Source organism: Rhizopus delemar, genomic scaffold (genome assembly GCF_000149305.1).
Source record: "Rhizopus delemar RA 99-880 supercont3.8 genomic scaffold, whole genome shotgun sequence".
In the NCBI taxonomy this organism is placed as follows: Eukaryota; Fungi; Mucoromycota; class Mucoromycetes; order Mucorales; family Rhizopodaceae; genus Rhizopus; species Rhizopus delemar.
Genome location: NW_027137834.1, coordinates 1,777,757 through 1,799,291, shown reverse-complemented (window position 1 = coordinate 1,799,291; position 21,535 = coordinate 1,777,757). Strand labels below are relative to the sequence as shown.

Sequence of the window (21,535 nt, the reverse complement as noted above, 5' to 3'; positions counted from 1 at the left end):
AAGTATATTATCAGAAACATGTGTTGCTTGAAAAGTCATAATATCGAAGCTTAAGGAACGTACAGTAGGTCACAAAACTGCTGCAAGGAATTGCAAAATTCAGGTTTTACAGCTGGTTGTCCATGGGTACTGCACCAAACTATCTCAAACCTTGACTGTTTGTACCTCAATAGAAAGTGCATTTATTCGTCGATTATCGGATATGGGCAATGGTTATTGGTGGAATTTGAGATCGCTAAAGGTAGTACTATGAACATCCGACATTTTTTACTTGTTCACATATGTTTTAAATGACGAATTTTAATACGACCCAACCGGTTGCTATCATAATTTTTCACATTCTTGACATGATTAGAATGATGCCAGTATATAAAAGCGCTTACAATTCCTTTATTTTAAATTTTATATTCCCTTATTTAAATTATTTCTCTTTTTTACCCTATCGTCAATCGCATGCCTAAACGGCTGTCAGAGGAGAAAATAAACGATCACAAACAGGCATTAACCGCATCCACATCAATGTATGATATTTCCAAGGAGCCTGGATTACATTAATCAACTGTTAGTAGATACTCTAGACGGCTGTTTTCAAGTAGGACAGTAAACACAGGTGGTAGACCTACAGTAGTCTCCAAAGTGACGAAGCGGTTAATCAAAAGAAAAGTCATGGAATGGGTTCTAAAGGCTTCTAAAGAGGTGTACCGGGAGCTGGTTGGATTTGGCTATGATATCTCATACCAGTCAGAAATTAACGTACTGAAATCAATGGAGTTCCATTTTCTGATAGAAAAAAAGAAGCCATTTCAGACAAAATTGCATACGTAGCATCAGTTAGAATGGGTGTGGTATTTACACATGTAATAAAGTAATAATGTAAGTTACTACGAACAATGGTCCTCCAAATTAGGAATATCGGACATTGTATTACGCCACTTCAAATAAAATCCCGATCCACTCCAGAATATTCTAATAAGTTCCTGGATCAGGATTAATAATTGCTTCTTGATAAGAAGATGTTAAACTATGCCAATCATATAAATAACTCATTGTCTAATATCGATTAATAATCAATAGTCATATACTGTAAATATTAATATTTAGCCGTGATTAGAAAAGTATAAATACCCTCATATTTTTAACTTGAATAAAGGACAATCTACTTTGAGTCTCACTTATTTTTATATTTGTTGATTGACTTAGTACTTTTTATATTATAAAACCTCAAATATCACAATGGGTCAAGGAGCATCAGGGTTAGGCAATGAGTGACTGACAGCAAACAGTGTACTTTAATGAGACCAAGCTCAGCGTATAGGGCTTTGATGATGCTGATCACTATTGGAAACGGCCAAGTGACCTTCTTCAACATCATGACCTGGATTTTGCAATCAATCACGGAGCTAGCAAAATGATGCCCTGGGGTTGTATAATCTCTGAAGGACCAGGATATGCTTGCTAAATTTACGATGGAAACTTGAACTCGGGTGTTTACCAGCATATTTTGAACACTACGCTTCGTGATACTATGAAGTACTACAATTTCGACTGGTCCAACATTTAGTTTTAGCATGATAATAACACAAAGCACAAGGCATAATCTACAATAGCCTAGTTATGTAGTCACCAAGAGAGCTATGTTAACTATTGGCCAGCTTAGATCCCCGACTTAAATTCAATCGAGCACGTAGGACATCAATTGAAGTTGAAATTCAACTATTACGAATATAGAGCAAAGAACATGGATGTGTTTTGGGAACGAGTTGATGAAATATGAAATGACTTCCATAAAGATCTTTGCCAAGGACATGTAGATAACATTCCGGAAAGAACTCAAGAGATTATTAGTAGAAAAGTAGGACCAACTAAATATTAATAAATAAGTTCATTCCGTTCAAATTTTCATTTTTTCAAATTTTCAAATTGCGCGCCTCATACTTCCTTCAATACTTATCCAATAGGGCTTAAACTCTTTCAAACGTTTCACAACATGTAGGAAATTTACTGTGTGGGAACAGAGGCAGTTTGTGCCATTGTAACAGGATGTGCGCTACAAAAACCAAGAAAAATGGATTCCTTGCAGCAGTTTTGTGACCTACTGTAAGTATCTTATAAATTTTGATTTTTTGTTGGTATTATTGGACTTCACTAAACTATTACAGTTTAGTGAAGCAATATGCAGTAACAGGTTTTTAGACTTATTACTCATATTATTGTAAGTTGGTGATATAGCTGTCCACCCCAGCTAAGGTACTGGAGGAGGAGGAGTCCAAATGGGCTGTATCAGTTATGGAGGATGTATTATCCACAGATTCGTCTTGCTCGGGTGTGGGAAGCTGGGCTTTGAGCAAAGTGGATTTTGAGCGAGTGGTTGGTAGAACGTAAGGGGTAGGTCGACGATCTTTCTTTTGCCGTTTGACACTATGCTTAGAAGCAGTTTCAATATTCAAGATGGGAGCAGGAACATCAACTGGTACAGTTGTATCTAGAGGCTCAGACATATTATTTTGAGCATCAGGCTCCATTAAATCTTCCATAAGTTCCTCAGCGACCTCATCAGGAGTGTAGACGTCATTTGATATCACTTCTGGGGGAACATTACGTGATGGCATTGTATCAAAGAGCTTAGTAGGAGGCTCAGGTTGCTTACGAGCTTTCTTGGACGGTTTGTCCTGTGAACATTCGGCAGCTATGTGACCTACGACGCCACAATTCCAACAAGTACAGTAAGGGACAAAATCAGTCAGTTTATTGGTTTTTTCACGATGCCTCTCCGAGAATTACTTTTAGAGCTCCGCTTTACTGACACTAAATTTGGACGTAAACTGGACAAAAATATTGGTGTAACCTAATTGCTTCTAGCTGCATTTCTTCCGTAGTTATGGCGGAAAAAGTAATTTTCCGTGATTGCTGCTAACGTCCGATTTTGCATTAGGTACCATATCTCCAGAAACAGTCACTGGATTGACTTGAAACTTAGTTTGGTATGTCTTATGACGTCAGTGAACGCTTACGCGTTCTCATATTTTAGCTCATTTCATTTTTTTACATTTTTTCTTTTTCCCTTTTTACCTCATCTCAGATTAGCCAAACACGCCATGACAGCAAAGAATGCCAACAAATATGCCCAAATTGAAAACATGTTGAACCGCTCCACTCCATGGGATGTAATTAAAAAAAAGTAGGCTGTGGAAAGTCCATGATTCGAAGAATTTCAAGGAAAATCAAGATGCAGTCAAAAAATAGCGCGGGTAGACATCGTTTACTCACACCTAGGGAGGAAACCAAAGCAGCTAGAGATATAAGACTAGGCTTATCTAAAAGCGCATCTGATGCCTCCTTTGACGTTAAAAAACCAGATCGATCAGTCAATCCAAAAACAATTACTTGTACGTTCAAACGCAAAGGTCTAAAATCGGCTAAAAAAAAGACGGCACTTCCACTTAGTAATGGCAGGCAAAAGGCACGATATGATTGGGCAAAAGCTCATAAAGGCTGGTCCGAGACTGGTTGGGAACGCGTTGTCTTTTCTGATGAGACAAAGGTCCAAAAAAGAGGGTCTAATGGTCTAGAATACGCTTGGAAAGAGGATAATGCACCTTATCGAGGCCATCACTACAAGAAGAAACATGCTTATGGAGCAGGCGGGATTATGCTTTGAAATTGCATAACTATACATGGAGGGGGCTACATGTCCTGGCTACAAAGTAATGTAAATGGTGAGCTATACACATCAGTACTTGAGGAGGAATACAAGGAAACATTGAAGTACTATGGCCTGCAAAGTAGTGACATGATCTTTCAACATGATAATGCAAGCATCCATTGTGCTTCAGCTCCTTCAAAATGGTTCCAAAAGAACAAGGTTAAGCTCCTGAGTTGGCCAGCATACTCTCCTGACCTTAATCCAATTGAAAATGCATGGGCCATGCTTAAAAAGAGGGAACAGATGACAAGACCACCCCTTCCGTGATTGAGGCTGACCAAGCACTTTTTGACCGGGTTTCGAAGCTTTGGTATGACCTAGCAACTCCAGAGTACTGTAGAAACCTTATTCACTCCATGCCCCGTCGAGTTTGGGACGTAATCCAGCGTAAGGGCCGTGATACCAAGTACTATGTCATGTTTTGACATGTCAATAAGATAACAGTCTTATCATTCTAAGCTAAATCTTTACAAATGAGTTTGAATAAGAATAGATCCTGATAATTACCAACTGCCCTGAACAGCCAAGTTTCACTTTCATCTCAACAGTTGATTATTTACATCAGTTTATAAAATTTTTCTTATACATGTCAAATCATATCGGTCGTAACTATCTCTTGTCATTTAATCTCAGGTCTTGCTCAAACTAATATAAATAGCCTTGGAATCTTTCTTTAATAAAAGTATTCGACTTTAGAACTATTGTTCGGTCTCGTTAATTCTTCTTTGTCCTATTTTAAATACTTAAAACACTTCATACTAATTAAAATTCAAAGAACTAAAAATCCGTTATTTTCAATATATCTTCTTATAACATGTCGGAAACTAAAAATACCAATCCCGACAGGTATTGTCAGATTTGTTGAAAAAAGAGGTAAATTTTTCGTCAGCAAAGCGGAGCTCTAAGTATAATTCCCGGTGTGGCATTGCGAAAAAACTAAAAAACGGACTGATTTTGTCCCTTACTGTATTAAAGATATTTCTGTTTCGTCCTTGATTGTTATAGTCTTGTCTTCCGTGATTATTATCGTTACGTTGGTAACCATTGTTATTATACATATTATTATTGTAGTCGTTATTGTTATAACTGTTATTGCCACTTTGGTGTTGATACTGATAATTGTCATTGTAACGATTACGACGATTATAATTTCTAACCGGGTTTTGATACTGTTGTTGGTTACCCAATTCATTTCGGATGATTTGTTGAATAAGATTAACCAAATCCTGTTGATTATTATGTTGGCTATGATATGTTCCATTGTTCCTTTGAACTTGATATGGATAATTTTGGGTATGATTGTTATGTTCTGGTAAAGTAAAAGAAATAACAAAGATAAACCAAAAGAATACTTTGGGAGACTGAACTTTATTTTAAGACAATCTTTTTTTTTAAAAAGAAAACTTTTTCAAAGTCTACTATTTATATTCTTCTATCAATTGGCGGGTAAATGAGTAGTTATGAGCGTAGATCCAATCATTGACACGTTTGATTGAAGAATGATCACTGAATCGATTATGAAAATTTTTAATTCGTTGTTTTTATAGATCTTATTGTTCTTTAACTGATCTGGGAGAGTTGTCCCGTCTTCATTGAGAGGAAAGATATATTTATATGAAATGCCTCCAGTCAGATCAAAGTTGACTAGGTACCTGATCCATTATTATTCATTTACAGAAATGATGAATAGTAAAGATCATGACTTATTTAGTGTTCATGTTTACTTTATAGAATGAATCTAATAGTGATAGTTTTATATAGAAAGAAGAAGAATATATTTTATTTAATAAAGATTTAGATTATTATCTTTTATCAATTTTAATATACTTCTTTTAGTTGCGATTATTCAATGTCCGTTATAATCAGACTCTGTTCTACAACAATGATAATTATTACTGATGTATCCATCATTCATAACTCGATATGAAAACAGTATTAATAAGCTACATGTAAAATATATCCAATAGACAGGCTACAGGTAATTCGGATAATCTTCATTAAGGATAAGATGCTGCGTAATTGCACGGTTAAACTATATTAAATCCAGGAACTAAATCACAGTCAGCCGCAGTCAATGATATACGAGTATTCTATGACAAATATAACAATAGAAGAACACGTAACCCTTATCTATTTGTCATCAGCTATATCATACTCATTAATTATTAATCCATGACATGAAATATTATCCGTGTATGAAAAGTATAAATAGAGTACAAATTTCTTATTAAATAAAACAATCTCTTTATCGAGTCTCGTCCTCTCTTGTTCCTTTTTATTCTTGGATAAATCAATTACGAGTAATTTCCAATGTTGATAGCTGATTGGGCCCACTTACAATCTGAGGGTTAGGTATTACAGTGTTGACCATTCCGTAAGGATGTAAGTTAGAGATTGGGATTACTTAAGCAGGACCTTCGTTTGCATCAATCAGTTCAATGTTATGATCATTTGTCGGGTATCGCTGATGATAAACACCATCATCATGATATATGAGTGCGTGGTTTACATTTCTTGGTATGAATGGGTTGTCAACCATTGCGATCTTGCGTGGACGGTTTGCGTTCCACCAACCTTCTGCGTGGTTTAACCAATCTTGAAATGTTCTAGCACTACTTTGTATACAAAATTGTTTGATATCCCTTAATAAGCCAGCACGTAACCAACTTTCTATGACAGCTTCGCTTGTGATATTTGCCAAATCGGCAGCTTCACGTAATCTTGAAAGGAATATTTGTGGGTGTTCTTGCTCTCCTTGGATCATATCATTGAATTCCAATTCGTAATTCTGAATTAACTCAGGAGTAATATAATGACTTTTCAAAAGTTCCATAGCTTCATCGTTGTTGTAGAACAGTAACTGATTGTAGTTGACATTAATAAATATAAGTCTTAATACAAGATCATAATTAAAATAAAATAAAATAAGTTTATTTAAATAAGATCATACAATCAATTCCAATTAAACATGTTCTTTTAGAATATGTATTGTATTCATGAGAGTTCTTTGATAAGAAGAAGCATCAACTAAAATAACAAAATCCAATCCAATGTCAGGAATATTGCTAATCTTTCTGAAGTGTTTTAAGTATTTAAAATAGGACAAAGAAGAATTAACGAGACCGAACAATAGTTCTAAAGTCGAATACTTTTATTAAAGAAAGATTCCAAGGCTATTTATATTAGTTTGAGCAAGACCTGAGATTAAATGACAAGAGATAGTTACGACCGATATGATTTGACATGTATAAGAAAAATTTTATAAACTGATGTAAATAATCAACTGTTGAGATGAAAGTGAAACTTGGCTGTTCAGGGCAGTTGGTAATTATCAGGATCTATTCTTATTCAAACTTATTTGTAAAGATTTAGCTTAGAATGATAAGACTGTTATCTTATTGACATGTCAAAACATGACACTTTCACATAATTGAAATAACGTGTAAAATAACATTAGTCAAATCAGTGAGGAATTCCCAGAATAAAAGATAATCTATGACAGACATACAAAAGAACAAATGAAAGGTTTTCATAATCAAAATTATAGATAACACTTGCTAAAGTACCTGAATATTAGAAGAACGATCACAATAGAAGATATCAAGCCACTCACTCAATAAGATATAAATACCTGTCTTCAATTAGAATAATTTTTACTTTAACTTAAACTGAAATAAAGATCAGTCTCAAAAAGTACCCAAACTGTTTCTTGATCTTTGTTTTTACCTTTTCCTTTATTATTTAAACCATTATACAACAATCGTAAGTCACTTGTGGACGATCCTTGAGTATAGTTTTTTCAAAGTAGACTTTAGCAGCTCTAAGTAATTGAGATTTGAGAATAGCGAGTTTGCGGTTATCACTATGTGTGTTGCTGAGTATAAGGTAGGAACCCAGTAGCTCTTGAAAATGGCGAAAGTCCTCGCCTTCATAGCCATAGAATTCGATTAATTTAGGACGGTATCCTTGAATTTGGTTGCTGTTTTGCACCAACGCGATAGGTTCTGTTGTTGCCATTGTTGATAGTAAGTGTTTTGATATAGTTGATTCGATTTTGAGTAAGTTCTTTTTTGTTATAGATTTGATTTAATTTCTTGATTTGATTCAACTTATTGTTTCATTTCCCTCGTAGTGACCACCAAATATAACTTGTTAGTACTTGGGAGTTGGCTTGCGTTAAAGTGATGTAGATTTGTTTCAAATAGAGGTTTGAAGTCTTGAATGACTTGAGTTTAGGTAACTTGATTGAACGTTTAACAGTTCTTTTGATAGAGTAAATTGTCTTTGAGTAGCGACCACCAGATCTTTTTGGATCAATAAGGTTAAGAATAAGATTGTTTGATAAAAGATAAAAATGAAAAGAATCTTTCTTGATTCGTGATAACCCAGGTATCAGATCAGAAAGAATAAGTAAAAATAAAAAGAAAAGAAAAGGTAATTGTGACCCAATAAGAAAAGATTGCTTTTTAAGCGCAAGAAGATATGATTTATTGGATGTTGAATATTTGTTAAAAATAATTATCTTATTTATATATAAAAATATGGGGCGACTTTTGTCTCTTGTCATGAACTGTAAATTACAGTTCATGTTCTTCATCCAAACTGTAATTATTCATGCTTGTATCGGGGACTAAATTCTCGTTCGTGCAACAACAGCAACATTGTAACTTTAACGTTTTTGTTGTTATGGCCTTAAGAGTTTAGAAGCAAATTTGACTTTTCTTTAGAGGGTAAAAGAATTTGAGATCAAAGACTTGTGTTTAAATGAATAAATTTGGTTTGCTTGTAGTAAGTGACCACCAGATCTTGTATTGTAGATCAAACAGTAAAAGGTAATAAAGAGTTTTCTTGATAAGAGAATATAAAGGTGATACGATGACGATGATTTGACTTCAAAGGACTTGACTTGCTTGAGTTATAAAGTAAAAATAAAGAGTTTTAATAAAGAGGAACTCGATGTTTATGTCGTATCCCAACATACTTTAAACATGATTCATATTCAATTTATAAGAAATCAGAGTAGTGAATGCTTTACAAAGATTTATTACAGTCTTTTCTCTATTATTCGGTCATAACTAATTCCATTCCTTTAACTCAATGCAAGTTTTTAATATAACTTCGGATGCAATGCGACATAAAAACAAATCTACTTAAGAAATAATTATAAAACAGCCCACTTGCATAACCTGGAACAGATCTTTACATTAAAGTTTATTCACGATAGATCTTCAGTTATAATTAATTAAGCCTCCATGAAAAGAATATGAATACCAGATATTACAATATTAAATAAAAATATAACTTTTTTCAGTCTCGTTGAATTTTAAAGTCTTTTTATTCTTACGAGTTAACACAGTTTATTTGAATAAAAGATATTTTTCAAGTGAAGTTTAGTAAAATTATAAGAGGGGATATTTAGAGCAAACCCAACGGTTCCTATTAAAATATTAAATTTAATCGGTCGGAGTTAAATGTTTAATACCTTTTGTGCAAGAGTCACTTTATGGTTCCTATTAAGTCGGACCCTATTAAGATTTTGGTCCCTTTTACCTTTCATTTTTTTTTTGAAACTTTGACATGAGCTCTGACGAAATTTTCGACTGATTTATCCAAGAATAAAAAGGAACAAGAGAGGACGAGACTCGATAGAGATTGTTTTATTTAATAAGAAATTTGTACTCTATTTATACTTTTCATACACGGATAATATTTCATGTCATGGATTAATAATTAATGAGTATGATATAGCTGATGACAAATAGATAAGGGTTACGTGTTCTTCTATTGTTATATTTGTCATAGAATACTCGTATATCATTGACTGCGGCTGACTGTGATTTAGTTCCTGGATTTAATGTAGTTTAACCGTGCAATTACGCAGCATCTTATCCTTAATGAAGATTATCCGAATTACCTGTAGCTTGTCTATTGGATACATTTACATGTAGCTTATTAATACTGTTTTCATATCGAGTTATGAATGATGGATACATCATCGACGCTGTAGCAGAACAACTCAACAATATCCAACGTTTTCATAAATTGACTGCAGAATGTCTTCTTCTTTTGGAAGAATTCAACAATCTTTGTGAAGAGGAAAGCCAGTATCTCGGTTCAGTCCCTGGACATAAGGTTGTTAATCGAGATCGTGTAAGTGGTCATCGTCGGTTAATGGCAGATTACTTCTCGCAATCACCAACTTATGATGAACGCACCTTTCGCCGTCGCTTCAGAATGCGTCGAAGCCTGTTTCTTCGTATTCTTGAAGCTATCCAGGAAAAGGATCATCGCTTTAAGCAAAAGTACGATTCTGCTGGTGTAGCTGGATTTTCTCCTTACCAGAAAATGACTGCTGCTCTTCGCCAGCTAGCTTATGGTTACTCGGCTGACTGCATAGATGAATATCTTCGTATGTCAGAAAGCTCAGCGATGATGTGGTTGAAGCTGTTTTGTGAGGCAGTGATATCTGTCTATAAGGATGAATATCTGCGTCGTCCAAATGCCGATGATATCAAGCGTCTCTTGGCCGTTGGAGAGGAAAGGGGTTTCCCGGGGATGATTGGGTCCATCGATTGTACCCATTGGGTGTGGAAGAACTGCCCCACTGCTTGGCATGGGCAGTACATCGGCAAAGATGGCTCCCCAACCATCATTCTTGAAGCTGTTGCTTCCTACGATCTCTGGATTTGGCATGCTTTTTTTGGTTCACCTGGATCCCTGAATGATTTGAACGTTTTGGACAGGTCTCCAGTTTTCAACAAAGTAGCCCAAGGCAAAAGCCCTAAGGCAAACTTCGTTGTAAACGGCCATAATTACGACTATGGCTATTACCTTGCAGATGGGATTTATCCCAAGTATGCTGCTTTTGTGAAGACCATCCCTTGCCCTATCACCCCCAAGGCCAAAGTAAGTCTAATGGATGGGTTAGATATTTATTTCGTGTTTATTTAAATTTTTTTTTCATAAACTTATTTAGATCTTTGCCCAAAAGCAGGAAGAGGCAAGAAAGGATGTGGAGCGTGCCTTTGGTGTTCTTAAGGCAAGATTTGCGATAGTCCGGGAAGCTGCAAGGCTATGGAAAAAGCCCGATCTCTGCAATATAATGCAAACCTGTATTATATTGCATAATATGATCATTGAGGATGAGAGAGATTCTGGTCTCTCTCAAGTAGTGGATTATGACGGTGTTGAGCTTCTGTTCGAAAGAACTGAAGATGTCTCTGCTGGATTTGAGCAGATGAGGGCGCGATTGCGTGGTATCATGGACAGACAAGCCCATAACCAGCTCCAAGAAGATTTGATGGAGCACATGTGGGCTAGATATGGCAACCAACCTGCCAATAGTTAATTAATAAATATCTTTTTTAAAAAAAATGCGTATCATAAACAGTAGCAACATAATATTCGAAAGGGAAAATGAGTAGCAAAAAAAAGTAGAGGACATATGAAGGCTTTAATTATCTTTATTCATAGATAAGCGCTTTTGCATGTACAGTGAGTGACAAAACTGTCCCAATGTTTTGTAATTTTCTCTTTTATGGCCTGTAGCGTTATGGTTATCAGATTAATTTATGACTTGTTGTATATCATTCGATAGCCAAAGGCTTGTAGAGGTAAACAACATATAGCAAAGACCGATTAAAGTGCTGCAAATGGAGATAGAGGGGATGGAAAACAAGCGGTGCATTGGGACAGTTTTGTCGCATTCTCAAAAAAATATAAAATATAATAAAATATCGACCCACAAGTTGCATAGAAGTACCAAACTGTTTACAAATGCGCATTGTATGTCTCTAAGCTGATCTTTACTCACTGCTGAAGTTTTAAACTCCTACTGATTTATTACTTGTGGAATAGGCGTGTTATTTCTCTCGATTAATAAAAGTAATAAAATAAGTCGAAAAATCGATGAGTCTCTTGAACCTCTTTATTGAGTAAGGACGAGAGAGCGAGCCCATTCAATACAAACTACGTCTTAGAATATAATAATGTGATTTAGGGTCCGAGGTAGTACGGTATAAATTGTGTGGGCTGTTTATCGTATATAGCACTTTGGGCTATATATGATATACAGTCAAATTATTAGTTGAAGAATCTTTTGAGTGATCTCACACGACATTAAGAAAATTATTAAGGTAAATACGACATTACTCGCCCATTATATCTCAACATGAAACAAGTCCCTCAAGAAACAGTTGTTCAAGCAATTTCTCTACTTAAACAAGGAAAGTCGGTTCGGGAAGTGGAAGATTCTACTGGTTTAAGCAAGAGTACGGTTGGGAGACTCCGAAAAACCCATTGCTTTGGACCTGGAAAGCCAAAAGGCGGCCGACGCAAGATCTTATCGGCAGCTGATGAACGTTATTGTGTCCGCCAAGTGACGAAAAACCGGATGTCAAGTGCAGCAAAGGTGGCTAAAGAGTTAAAAAAGGACATTGGAAGGAAAGTAAGTGCTGTGACAGTGCGCAGAACCCTTCGTAAGGCCGGCCTTGGTGCGATTGAGAAGCCGAAGAAGCCTTTCCTTAGTGCTAAAAACATCCGTAACAGGCTTTCTTGGTGTATGGCTCACAAGGACTGGACTATAGATGACTGGAAACGCGTTATTTGGTCAGACGAGACGAAAATAAGTAGATTTAATTCAGATGGACGCACCTGGGCTTGGATCCGGTCAGGGGAAAGCTTGAAATCGCATCATGTCAAGATGACTGTTAAGCATGGTGGAGGCAGTATTATGCTGTGGAGCGCCATTACCTATGCAGGAGTCGGTTGGATGTGCAAGGTCAATGGTAATATGGATAAAGAATTGTACAGAGAGATTTTGGAAGATGAATTGGAGCGTACTATCGAGTTCAGCATCGATAAATTAGGATTCGAACGTCATCAGGTGATTTTTCAGCATGACAATGATCCTAAGCATACGTCCAAACTAGTCGAAGAATACCTTAAAGAGCAATCCTACAACATCCTGGAGTGGCCTGCACAGTCCCCTGACCTCAATCCAATTGAAAATATGTGGTCATTGTTAAAGAGAAGGCTGAATGATTATGAAACAGCACCAAAAGGCATGAATGAATTATACGAACGAGTAACTAAAGTTTGGTACGACTTAATGAAGCCAGAAGAGTGTCAAAAGGTTATAGAATCAATGCCTAAGCGTATAAAACAATGTATAAAGAATAAAGGACGTTGGACTGACAATTAATATCAAATAAGTAAACCATTTTATATTTTTTTGAGAATGCGACAAAACTGTCCCAATGCACCGCTTGTTTTCCATCCCCTCTATCTCCATTTGCAGCACTTTAATCGGTCTTTGCTATATGTTGTTTACCTCTACAAGCCTTTGGCTATCGAATGATATACAACAAGTCATAAATTAATCTGATAACCATAACGCTACAGGCCATAAAAGAGAAAATTACAAAACATTGGGACAGTTTTGTCGCTCACTGTACATGCTTTGCAAAGCTCTATAATATTCCACTTTGTCGGGCGCAACAGTGGACAAATCAATTGCCATAATAGCAAACTCATTCTTCAGCTCAAGAGCTTCGACCAGGCCTTTGCTAGAATTAGCAACCTCACTTCCAGCACCCACAATGGTTTTCATCATGTCATTGATTTTTTTTCTTGATTCTTCAAGAGCTTTCCCCTTCTTTCTTCCTTCCGGGCGAGAGTTTCCTTGGACTGTCTCTTCTCCTATGTCCTCCACGTCGTCACCGTCAGCTGATTCTAAGGCTCGCTTCGTACCTTTTGCCTTGCGAAGACTTTCTTTGATATTACATATCCACTTTTCGTGCGTGGATAGTATTTTGTAGCAACCCTTCAGCTTGAATTCTTTTTTTACGTCATCCAGGTAGAATAACTTGGCTTTTTCAAACTAATTCAACAATTGTTAGTTTTGTCTTCAGATGTAGTAAATTAGAAAATTAAATTCATACAATGTCTTTCTCGTTGAATCCGCTTGGGTTCAAAGCTTTCGCTTGAGCAAATTTACCACAGAATTTAGATACTTCCTTCTTAATGATTCGCCAGCGAGATTCCAAGTTGATGGCGTTTCTTTGCCTTTCAGGTTCACGAGCCTTGAAGTCTTGCAAAATACGCTCCCAGAGGGCTTCGTATTTTTGGTCACTTCCTCGGATAGGATCCTCAGAAGTGGATACCCAAGCTTCGCACAACTTGATATCGTCACACTTACTCCAGTTAGGAGTACGAGGTGACCTAGTAGCAGCAGGAGATTGGGCAGAAAGAGCAGTGTTTTCAGTGTTCATTTTTAAAAATTTCATTAAAGTGGATGAAAAGAGAAAAAACTTACAATTATTAGTAACGTTCAGCTCTATTTATACTAAAAAATCAATCGGATATCAACTGTTGTCTTAATTATTTAAGATGAAATTGGATTAAACACGTTTTAAGACGACATATAAAGTGAAAAAGTAAAAGACTCATCATAAATAGGTTGTTTGTATGGTTTACATAGAATGTTACACGAAAATTAAAACGTCTAAAAATTCCTGTTAAGTTTAACCACTTTGGACAAAAATTTGAGGCCTTTTAACTTTAATAGGGCCGCTAATAGGGACCGTTGGGTGACAATTTTTTGATTTCGGGTATTAAAGTTAATTTAATAGTGACCGTTGGGTTTGCTCTTATATGATTATTATTTTTTTGTGTTTTTCTATCTTTGATTTTTTTTTTGTTTATCTTTAGGGACTGAGGTCCCTCCTACGACTGAGTCCCTCCTAGGACTGACTCCTTCCTAGGACTGATGTTTTGCCAAATATGAAATAGAAGACAAAAACTACAAAAAGACGATAGTTGTGAAACTAAAGATTATATATGACTTTATTAATAAAAAATATTGAGGGTATTTATACTTTTTGAATGTCTGGGTCTTTACCGCTATTTCAATTGATCGGTTAAAAGAATGATATGGAATATAAGGAAGGATAGTGGATAATCAATAGCCGCTGTCTACTTGACGAATCAAGGGACAATGAAGTAATTAAACTATTGATCTAACGATAATTATAGAATAGGATTGAACTGCCGTTGTTGTAATCAGGTTCCGATATAGTCTTTTAGAACGCTGGTAGGACAACAGGGCAAGATTGGCTATTGCAGAATTCTCACGTTTATTAATAGAGATCTGGTTAGACTATAATTCTGTAGTATCCAAGTTTATCCATGAATGTTCACTTTATTAGTTGTGTGGATACAACAACTGAGTCCCTTCTTCAGCAAAAGTTACACCAATGTAATGATTTGGTTTATAGTAGTTTCTCTGTTTGGGAGTGTTGAGTTAAGGTTTAAATAAACAGATTTGGGTGTAATTGATATAAGAGTTGCTTTTATATGAGTCAGATTTGGCTTGATTCGCTTGTTATAGTGACCACCAGATCTTATAAAGTAGATCATGTTGTATAATGGTTTAAATAATAAAGGAAAAGGTAAAAACAAAGATCAAGAAACAGTTTGGGTACTTTTTGAGACTGATCTTTATTTCAGTTTAAGTTAAAGTAAAAATTATTCTAATTGAAGGCAGGTATTTATATCTTATTGAGTGAGTGGCTTGATATCTTCTATTGTTATCGTTCTTCTAATATTCAGGTACTTTAGCAAGTGTTATCTATAATTATGATTATGAAAACTTTTCATTTGTTCTTTTGTATGTCTGTCATAGATTATCTTTTATTCTGGGAATTCCTCACTGATTTGAATAACGTTATTTTACGCGTTATTTCAATTATGTGAAAGATTAGCAATATTCCTGACATTGGATTGGATTTGGTCATTTTAGTTGATACTTCTTCTTATCAAAGAACTCTCATGAATACAATACATATTCTAAAAGAACATGTTTAATTGGAATTGATTGTATGATCTTATTTAAATAAACTTGTATTTTATTTTATTTTAATTATGATCTTGTATTAAGACTTATATTTATTAATGTCAACTACAATCAGTTACTGTTCTACAACATAATCCCCTCCCAGGTATGATTAATACCGTTTAGATCTTTTACGTCTACCTTGGCTCTTATTCTTCTCATCAATTGTTGTGGAAGAGTAGCTGGTTTCTTTTAAGTCTATTGATATTTTACGTTTACTTGACTGAGGATTAGATTCCTTATTTGTATTGTTTGATTTTTCTTTTTTATCAAGAATTTTATATTTTGTTTTAATGTCTTCAGGTACAATACCAATTCTTTGCCAATATTCAGTTATGAATTTAAGGTCTGCAAAGTGAGATGCAGGTTCCCAGGTATCTTCACTCTCATCATAACCTTTCCATCTACACTTATAAATATATTTTCCTTTAGCTTTTTTATGTGCTAAGATGGCTTCAACTTGATAGAATTTATTTGAGGATATTACTTCATCCTGTGATATCATCTTGAGTGCGGATGGTGGGTAGTTTTTAGGTAATAAATCTCCTTTTTCATCTTCAAGCACATATGATCCACCTTGGGTGATCCTTTTAACTTTATAAGGTCCCTCATATGGAGCATCAAGCTTATTTGTTTTATAATTTACTGTTACCATTACATAACTATTTTCGGGGATTGATACAAGTTTATGTGACGCATCAAATTTTTCCTTTTGTTTGTTTGTTATTATTTTTGTTCTTTCGTATATAGCAGGAAATACAATTTCTGTCATCTTTTTTATATTTTTTAAAAGTTCTGTATTTAATTCTTCCTTAGTTGCTTCATTTTTTTCCTGACTGAAATCTTCAAAGTCATTTGGATTACGACCGAACATTAAAGTGAAGGGTGGCGTCTTTGTACGTTCATTATATTTACTATTTAGGTAGAGTTGTGTAGAAGGAACATATAAATCCCAGTCTGCTTTAGCACCTTCGACTTGTTTCTTTATGGCTTTTACAGCACTTTGCACCCAACGTTCACTTACACCATTAGCTCTGGGATGGTAACTAGATATAAGTCTATGATCATAACCAGCATTTTCAGCAAGTAATTGCATAAGCTCATTTACAAATTCACCACCATTATCAGATTGGAGTACACGAGGAAAACCATAATTAGAGAATACATCGATTAATGTCTTTACAATCGTCATAGACTGTTTATCAGGGATAGGTTTCAATATGCAGTAACGAGTAGCAATGTCAACCATAATCAGTAAGTAATTGTTGCCATTCAAGGAAGTTTTCATGGGACCAGCTAAGTCGATACCCCAACTATCACCAGGTAATGTTGCTGTTATAGGTCTTAAAGGGTTATAACCTTTTTTGATTATGTTAAATTGTTGACAGGGTACACAACTTTTTACTAATTCTACTGCTTCTTCTTTTAGATTATTCCAGTAGATACCTTTACGTTTTAAAGCATGATAGATTGCATCAGAACCAAAATGTCCTTTTAGATGCTCTTTAAGAAGAAGTTCTTTACGTTCTTCTGAATCCGCTGGCGTTATGTATTCACCGTCATTAATACTAGGTAATTTTATAGCTGTTCTGTTAAGCAGACGAGCATTATCCCCTCCCAGTTCATTGACAGGATTCTCAATTTCATAGAGACGAGAAAGTGTATCAGGTAAGATGTTATCTATTCCTGGCAGATGAACGACGTTAAAATCATACTTTAATAAAGTATCCAGCCAATTTATCAGCATTACGTTTGCTATTTTTTGCGTGTGAAGATAGGTTAATGCTTTATGATCCGTATATAGAGTGAAGTGATTACCCCAGAGATATTTATGGAACTTTTTTAATGCATAGACTACTGCCAATAATTCACGCTTAGTAGCTGAATAGTTGCGTTCACTTTTAGAGAGACTTTTCGCCATCATGGAAATATATTTCATTTTTCCATCAATCACTTGATATAGAACGACACCCACACCAACGTTAGAAGCATCAGTGGCAACACAGAAAGGTCGATTTAAATCGGGATAGGCTAAAATGGTTCCTTCCAAAAGTACCTTTTTAAGATTATCAAAGCATGTTTGATGTTTACTGTTCCATATTTTTTCAAGTGATTTTTCATTCCTCAATGCATCTAGCGGAGCCAAGAGTGTGGACGCTTTAGGGATAAGAGGTCGGAAGTAATTTATGAGACCACAATATCTCATGATATCCTTTCCTGTTTTAGGTACAGGGAAATCTTGTACATTAGCAACTTTACGAACGTCAAGAGATACACCTTTAGGCGATATTCTAAAACCAAGTAAATTAATCTTATTTTGAAAGAATTTACATTTATCAGGATTTAATTTGAGATTTACTTTGGTCAGCTTATTTATTACTGCTTTTAAATGTAGTTTATGTTCTTCAATTGAAGTAGATGCGACTACTATATCATCGATAAAGCATCTAGCAAAAGGCATATTCTCAAGTGCTATACTCATTGTTCTTTGCATCACACTAGATACGTGTTTCAAACCAAATGGAGTACCAATTGGCACGTATTGTACATTATTCCATGAGAAAGCTAATTTATGAGCATGATCCTCTCGCAGCCTTAAAGAGTTAAATGCGGATTTAAGATCCAGAGTTGAATATACTGAAGCTCCTTTTAGTTCTTCAAAGAGTTCAGATATTTTTGGTAAAGGCATTCGGTCAATAGAAGATAAAAGAGCATTAATATGTCTAGGGTCATGGCATACACGGTAACCAGTTATTTCTCCCTTGGCATTTGTCTTCTTTACTACAGTTAGAGCCGAATTCCATTCAGTGTTAGCAGGAGCACGTTTTATGACACCATTTTCCAGCCATTCATTAATCTGATCCTGTACTACTTGATGATACACTAAAGCGATCGGGTAAGGACTTCGATAAGATGTTACGTTTTCTGGAGTTTCAATTGAGACAACAGATTCTGGGATTGTACAAAAAGAACCTCTAGGTATGCCTTGATTTAATTGAATCAATGGTTTAATATCATTTATAGCAGATTGAAATTGTTCAGGAGTTCCTGCAGGGCAGTCTTCAAGTTCTGACATTTCCTTATCTACTTCTTCTAAGAGCTCACTATTGTCACTATATTTAGATTGTGCAGCTTGAATATTGTCTACTTCATCAGTATCCCATTTATATGGTAAACCAGTAAGACCAATACCAAGTTTAGTCATGAAATCTGTACCTATACTCATATCATGATCATTTGTTAAATTCATTACTTCGAAGTTATGAGTATAATTTTTTTCATTGCATCTGATGTTTAATTCAATTGTACCAATTCGTGTAATTGTCGATTTAGAATCAGCCAACTTTATGACATCTTTTTCCTTAGATGGAACAATAGGAAAATTATGTTCTAGACAAAACTTTTTATTAATTGACGAAAAATTTGCACCTGTGTCTAAGATAGTCATTGCTTTTATATTATTTACAAGGATAGGAAAGCTTATAGAATTATCTTTGGTCAATTTAAAATCACGAGTAACAGTTATGTCTTTATTCTTTAATTTTCAATCAAGAGCCATACGGTTTAAATGACCGTTAGTTACATCTTCATCATCATTTGATTTTTCATCATTATTGGAGCGAATTGCCATACGATTGACACGGGAGAGAGAAAATCCTTCATTTGCCTTGGCATTACTTGAGGACTTCTTTGCTTCTTTGAACTCTTCACAACGATGACCTTTACTCCATTCTTTACCACAGTAGATACACGGTTTAGGCTTAGTGATGCCTTTATTAGTGCTTATATTATTTGACTTGAACCCATTAGCGACTTTACTAGTTCCAGGGGAAACCTTATTAGTCTTAATGAAAGACACACGAGAGACTAGTTCTTCTTCAGATCCTCTATTTCGTTTGTGTGGATTTTTGATCGAAAAAGCAGAATCTTCACCCGAAGCAAGGACCAAGTCAATTATCTGATTAATTGAGCTAGGGAGTTTAGCACCAAGATGGGATGATATAGCCACTTGAGCCACGGTTTTGACAGAAGGTTTAAGTGATGCAAAGTATGTTACAGCTAGTTGGGTTCCATCTTCCATACCCGCTTCTCTTCTCATCTTTTGAAACCGATTCGAATATTCCCTATTACTTTCATAAGGAGCTTGACGCATAGAGCCAACTTCAACCATTAGCAAAAACTTTCGATACGGAGTATCAAAGTGGTCAAGAACAATAGGACGGACTTCCTTCCAGGTGTAACGCTTGTTCATTAGGGCTTCACGGGACCAAGAGACTTGTTCTGGGTTCATGCATAAAGGTAATAAGCGTTCCCAATTTGAATTAAGTGACAAACCATGAGCATGTAGTACCGTTTCAAACGTATTGCAGAAGTCATAAGCAGAATCAAAGGGGTCTGACTTTTTCTTCCACAGTGCCTCACCACGTAATTGTAACACAGGTAAATCATTTGGGACTACTAAACGCACCGAACCAAGAATTTCAGAGCCATTTGAGTCTTGCTTATCATCAAAAAGAGAGATCATTGATTTATGGGCTTCTTGTGCAGCCACTATCTTCTGTTCAAATTCTCTATACAACGACAAAGCTTGCAATGTTTCTGGACTATCAGGACTAGATTGGTTTGAATTCATGTACGCAGCAAACAGAACCAAAGCTTGTTTTTTCATATCCTTGATCATACCAATGCTTTTAAGAGCTACATCTTCAGGTTTAGGCGTTACAGGAGTAGGAGTGTCTTCTTCCATAGGAGTAATATCAGAGTGAGCATATTTACTGGCCATAGTACCCAGTTGGACAGAAGGATTCACAGTAGATGGAGAATCAGTAGGATTGCTAGTACCATCAGCAATTTCACCGAGAGTGTTTTCAGACATACGTATTTTAAATTTCAAATAAAGAGCAAAATTCAAAAAGTAAAATGTTGTATAATGGTTTAAATAATAAAGGAAAAGGTAAAAACAAAGATCAAGAAACAGTTTGGGTACTTTTTGAGACTGATCTTTATTTCAGTTTAAGTTAAAGTAAAAATTATTCTAATTGAAGGCAGGTATTTATATCTTATTGAGTGAGTGGCTTGATATCTTCTATTGTTATCGTTCTTCTAATATTCAGGTACTTTAGCAAGTGTTATCTATAATTATGATTATGAAAACTTTTCATTTGTTCTTTTGTATGTCTGTCATAGATTATCTTTTATTCTGGGAATTCCTCACTGATTTGAATAACGTTATTTTACGCGTTATTTCAATTATGTGAAAGATTAGCAATATTCCTGACATTGGATTGGGTTTGGTCATTTTAGTTGATACTTCTTCTTATCAAAGAACTCTCATGAATACAATACATATTCTAAAAGAACATGTTTAATTGGAATTGATTGTATGATCTTATTTAAATAAACTTGTATTTTATTTTATTTTAATTATGATCTTGTATTAAGACTTATATTTATTAATGTCAACTACAATCAGTTACTGTTCTACAACAGATCAGACTGTTTTGATAAAGGTAAAATAAAAAAAAAAAAGATAAAAAGATAAATAAAAGGGGGTTTTACAATGAAGTATGATAGCTTCAAGGGACTTCTTGTTCTTGATGTTAAATAAAATAAGAGATAATTTGCCTCTTTAAAAGAATATTTATTTGATAAAAAGAAAAAGTAAAATAAGAAGTGAAGTAAGTAAGAAGTTAATAAGAAGTGAAGTATTTTTGTGATTATTATTTGGAGTTATTTATATGTTTTTGGATTTTATGCTTTTGTTCTGTTTTTGGTATTTTGGGTGGTTGTTATAAGATAAGAGGCGGTTGTTGTATAGTGTAAGGTGGTCGTTGCAAACTGTAAGGCGTTCGTTATAAACTGCAACGATTTAAATTCCGCCGTTTTGTTCTTGCGCGTTACACCAACTTCGTCACAACATTGTAAGTTTCTTCGCTATA

At 35.1% G+C, this 21,535-nt stretch overlaps 9 protein-coding genes across 9 annotated transcripts; 3 read left to right on the top strand and 6 right to left on the bottom strand.

Moving 5' to 3' along the window:
- Positions 1-379: 379 nt before the first annotated feature.
- On the bottom strand, positions 380-802 carry RO3G_10871 (uncharacterized protein; the record flags this gene model as incomplete). The annotated part of the gene is made up of 4 exons (XM_067665455.1): positions 380-388; positions 439-465; positions 624-722; positions 758-802. 4 exons carry the CDS (start codon positions 800-802, stop codon positions 380-382), a joined length of 180 nt encoding a protein of 59 aa, XP_067521556.1.
- Positions 803-2,207: 1,405 nt separating this feature from the next.
- On the bottom strand, positions 2,208-2,609 carry RO3G_10870 (uncharacterized protein; the record flags this gene model as incomplete). Its single annotated transcript, XM_067665454.1, has 1 exon — positions 2,208-2,609. The coding sequence occupies one exon, from the start codon at positions 2,607-2,609 to the stop codon at positions 2,208-2,210; it is 402 nt and encodes a 133-aa protein (XP_067521555.1).
- A 1,079-nt stretch (positions 2,610-3,688) lies between these two features.
- On the top strand, positions 3,689-3,970 carry RO3G_10869 (uncharacterized protein; the record flags this gene model as incomplete). Its single annotated transcript, XM_067665453.1, has 1 exon — positions 3,689-3,970. The coding sequence occupies one exon, from the start codon at positions 3,689-3,691 to the stop codon at positions 3,968-3,970; it is 282 nt and encodes a 93-aa protein (XP_067521554.1).
- A 2,137-nt stretch (positions 3,971-6,107) lies between these two features.
- RO3G_10868 (uncharacterized protein) lies at positions 6,108-6,536 on the bottom strand (the record flags this gene model as incomplete). The annotated part of the gene is made up of 1 exon (XM_067665452.1): positions 6,108-6,536. The coding sequence occupies one exon, from the start codon at positions 6,534-6,536 to the stop codon at positions 6,108-6,110; it is 429 nt and encodes a 142-aa protein (XP_067521553.1).
- Positions 6,537-9,937: 3,401 nt separating this feature from the next.
- On the top strand, positions 9,938-11,051 carry RO3G_10867 (uncharacterized protein; the record flags this gene model as incomplete). The annotated part of the gene is made up of 2 exons (XM_067665451.1): positions 9,938-10,609; positions 10,680-11,051. The coding sequence occupies 2 exons, from the start codon at positions 9,938-9,940 to the stop codon at positions 11,049-11,051; spliced, it is 1,044 nt and encodes a 347-aa protein (XP_067521552.1).
- An 822-nt stretch (positions 11,052-11,873) lies between these two features.
- On the top strand, positions 11,874-12,905 carry RO3G_10866 (uncharacterized protein; the record flags this gene model as incomplete). Its single annotated transcript, XM_067665450.1, has 1 exon — positions 11,874-12,905. One exon carries the CDS (start codon positions 11,874-11,876, stop codon positions 12,903-12,905), a length of 1,032 nt encoding a protein of 343 aa, XP_067521551.1.
- Positions 12,906-13,638: 733 nt separating this feature from the next.
- On the bottom strand, positions 13,639-13,974 carry RO3G_10865 (uncharacterized protein; the record flags this gene model as incomplete). Its single annotated transcript, XM_067665449.1, has 1 exon — positions 13,639-13,974. The coding sequence occupies one exon, from the start codon at positions 13,972-13,974 to the stop codon at positions 13,639-13,641; it is 336 nt and encodes a 111-aa protein (XP_067521550.1).
- A 1,734-nt stretch (positions 13,975-15,708) lies between these two features.
- Positions 15,709-18,822, bottom strand: RO3G_10864 (uncharacterized protein; the record flags this gene model as incomplete). The annotated part of the gene is made up of 1 exon (XM_067665448.1): positions 15,709-18,822. One exon carries the CDS (start codon positions 18,820-18,822, stop codon positions 15,709-15,711), a length of 3,114 nt encoding a protein of 1,037 aa, XP_067521549.1.
- Positions 18,823-19,140: 318 nt separating this feature from the next.
- On the bottom strand, positions 19,141-20,472 carry RO3G_10863 (uncharacterized protein; the record flags this gene model as incomplete). Its single annotated transcript, XM_067665447.1, has 1 exon — positions 19,141-20,472. The coding sequence occupies one exon, from the start codon at positions 20,470-20,472 to the stop codon at positions 19,141-19,143; it is 1,332 nt and encodes a 443-aa protein (XP_067521548.1).
- Positions 20,473-21,535: the final 1,063 nt, after the last annotated feature.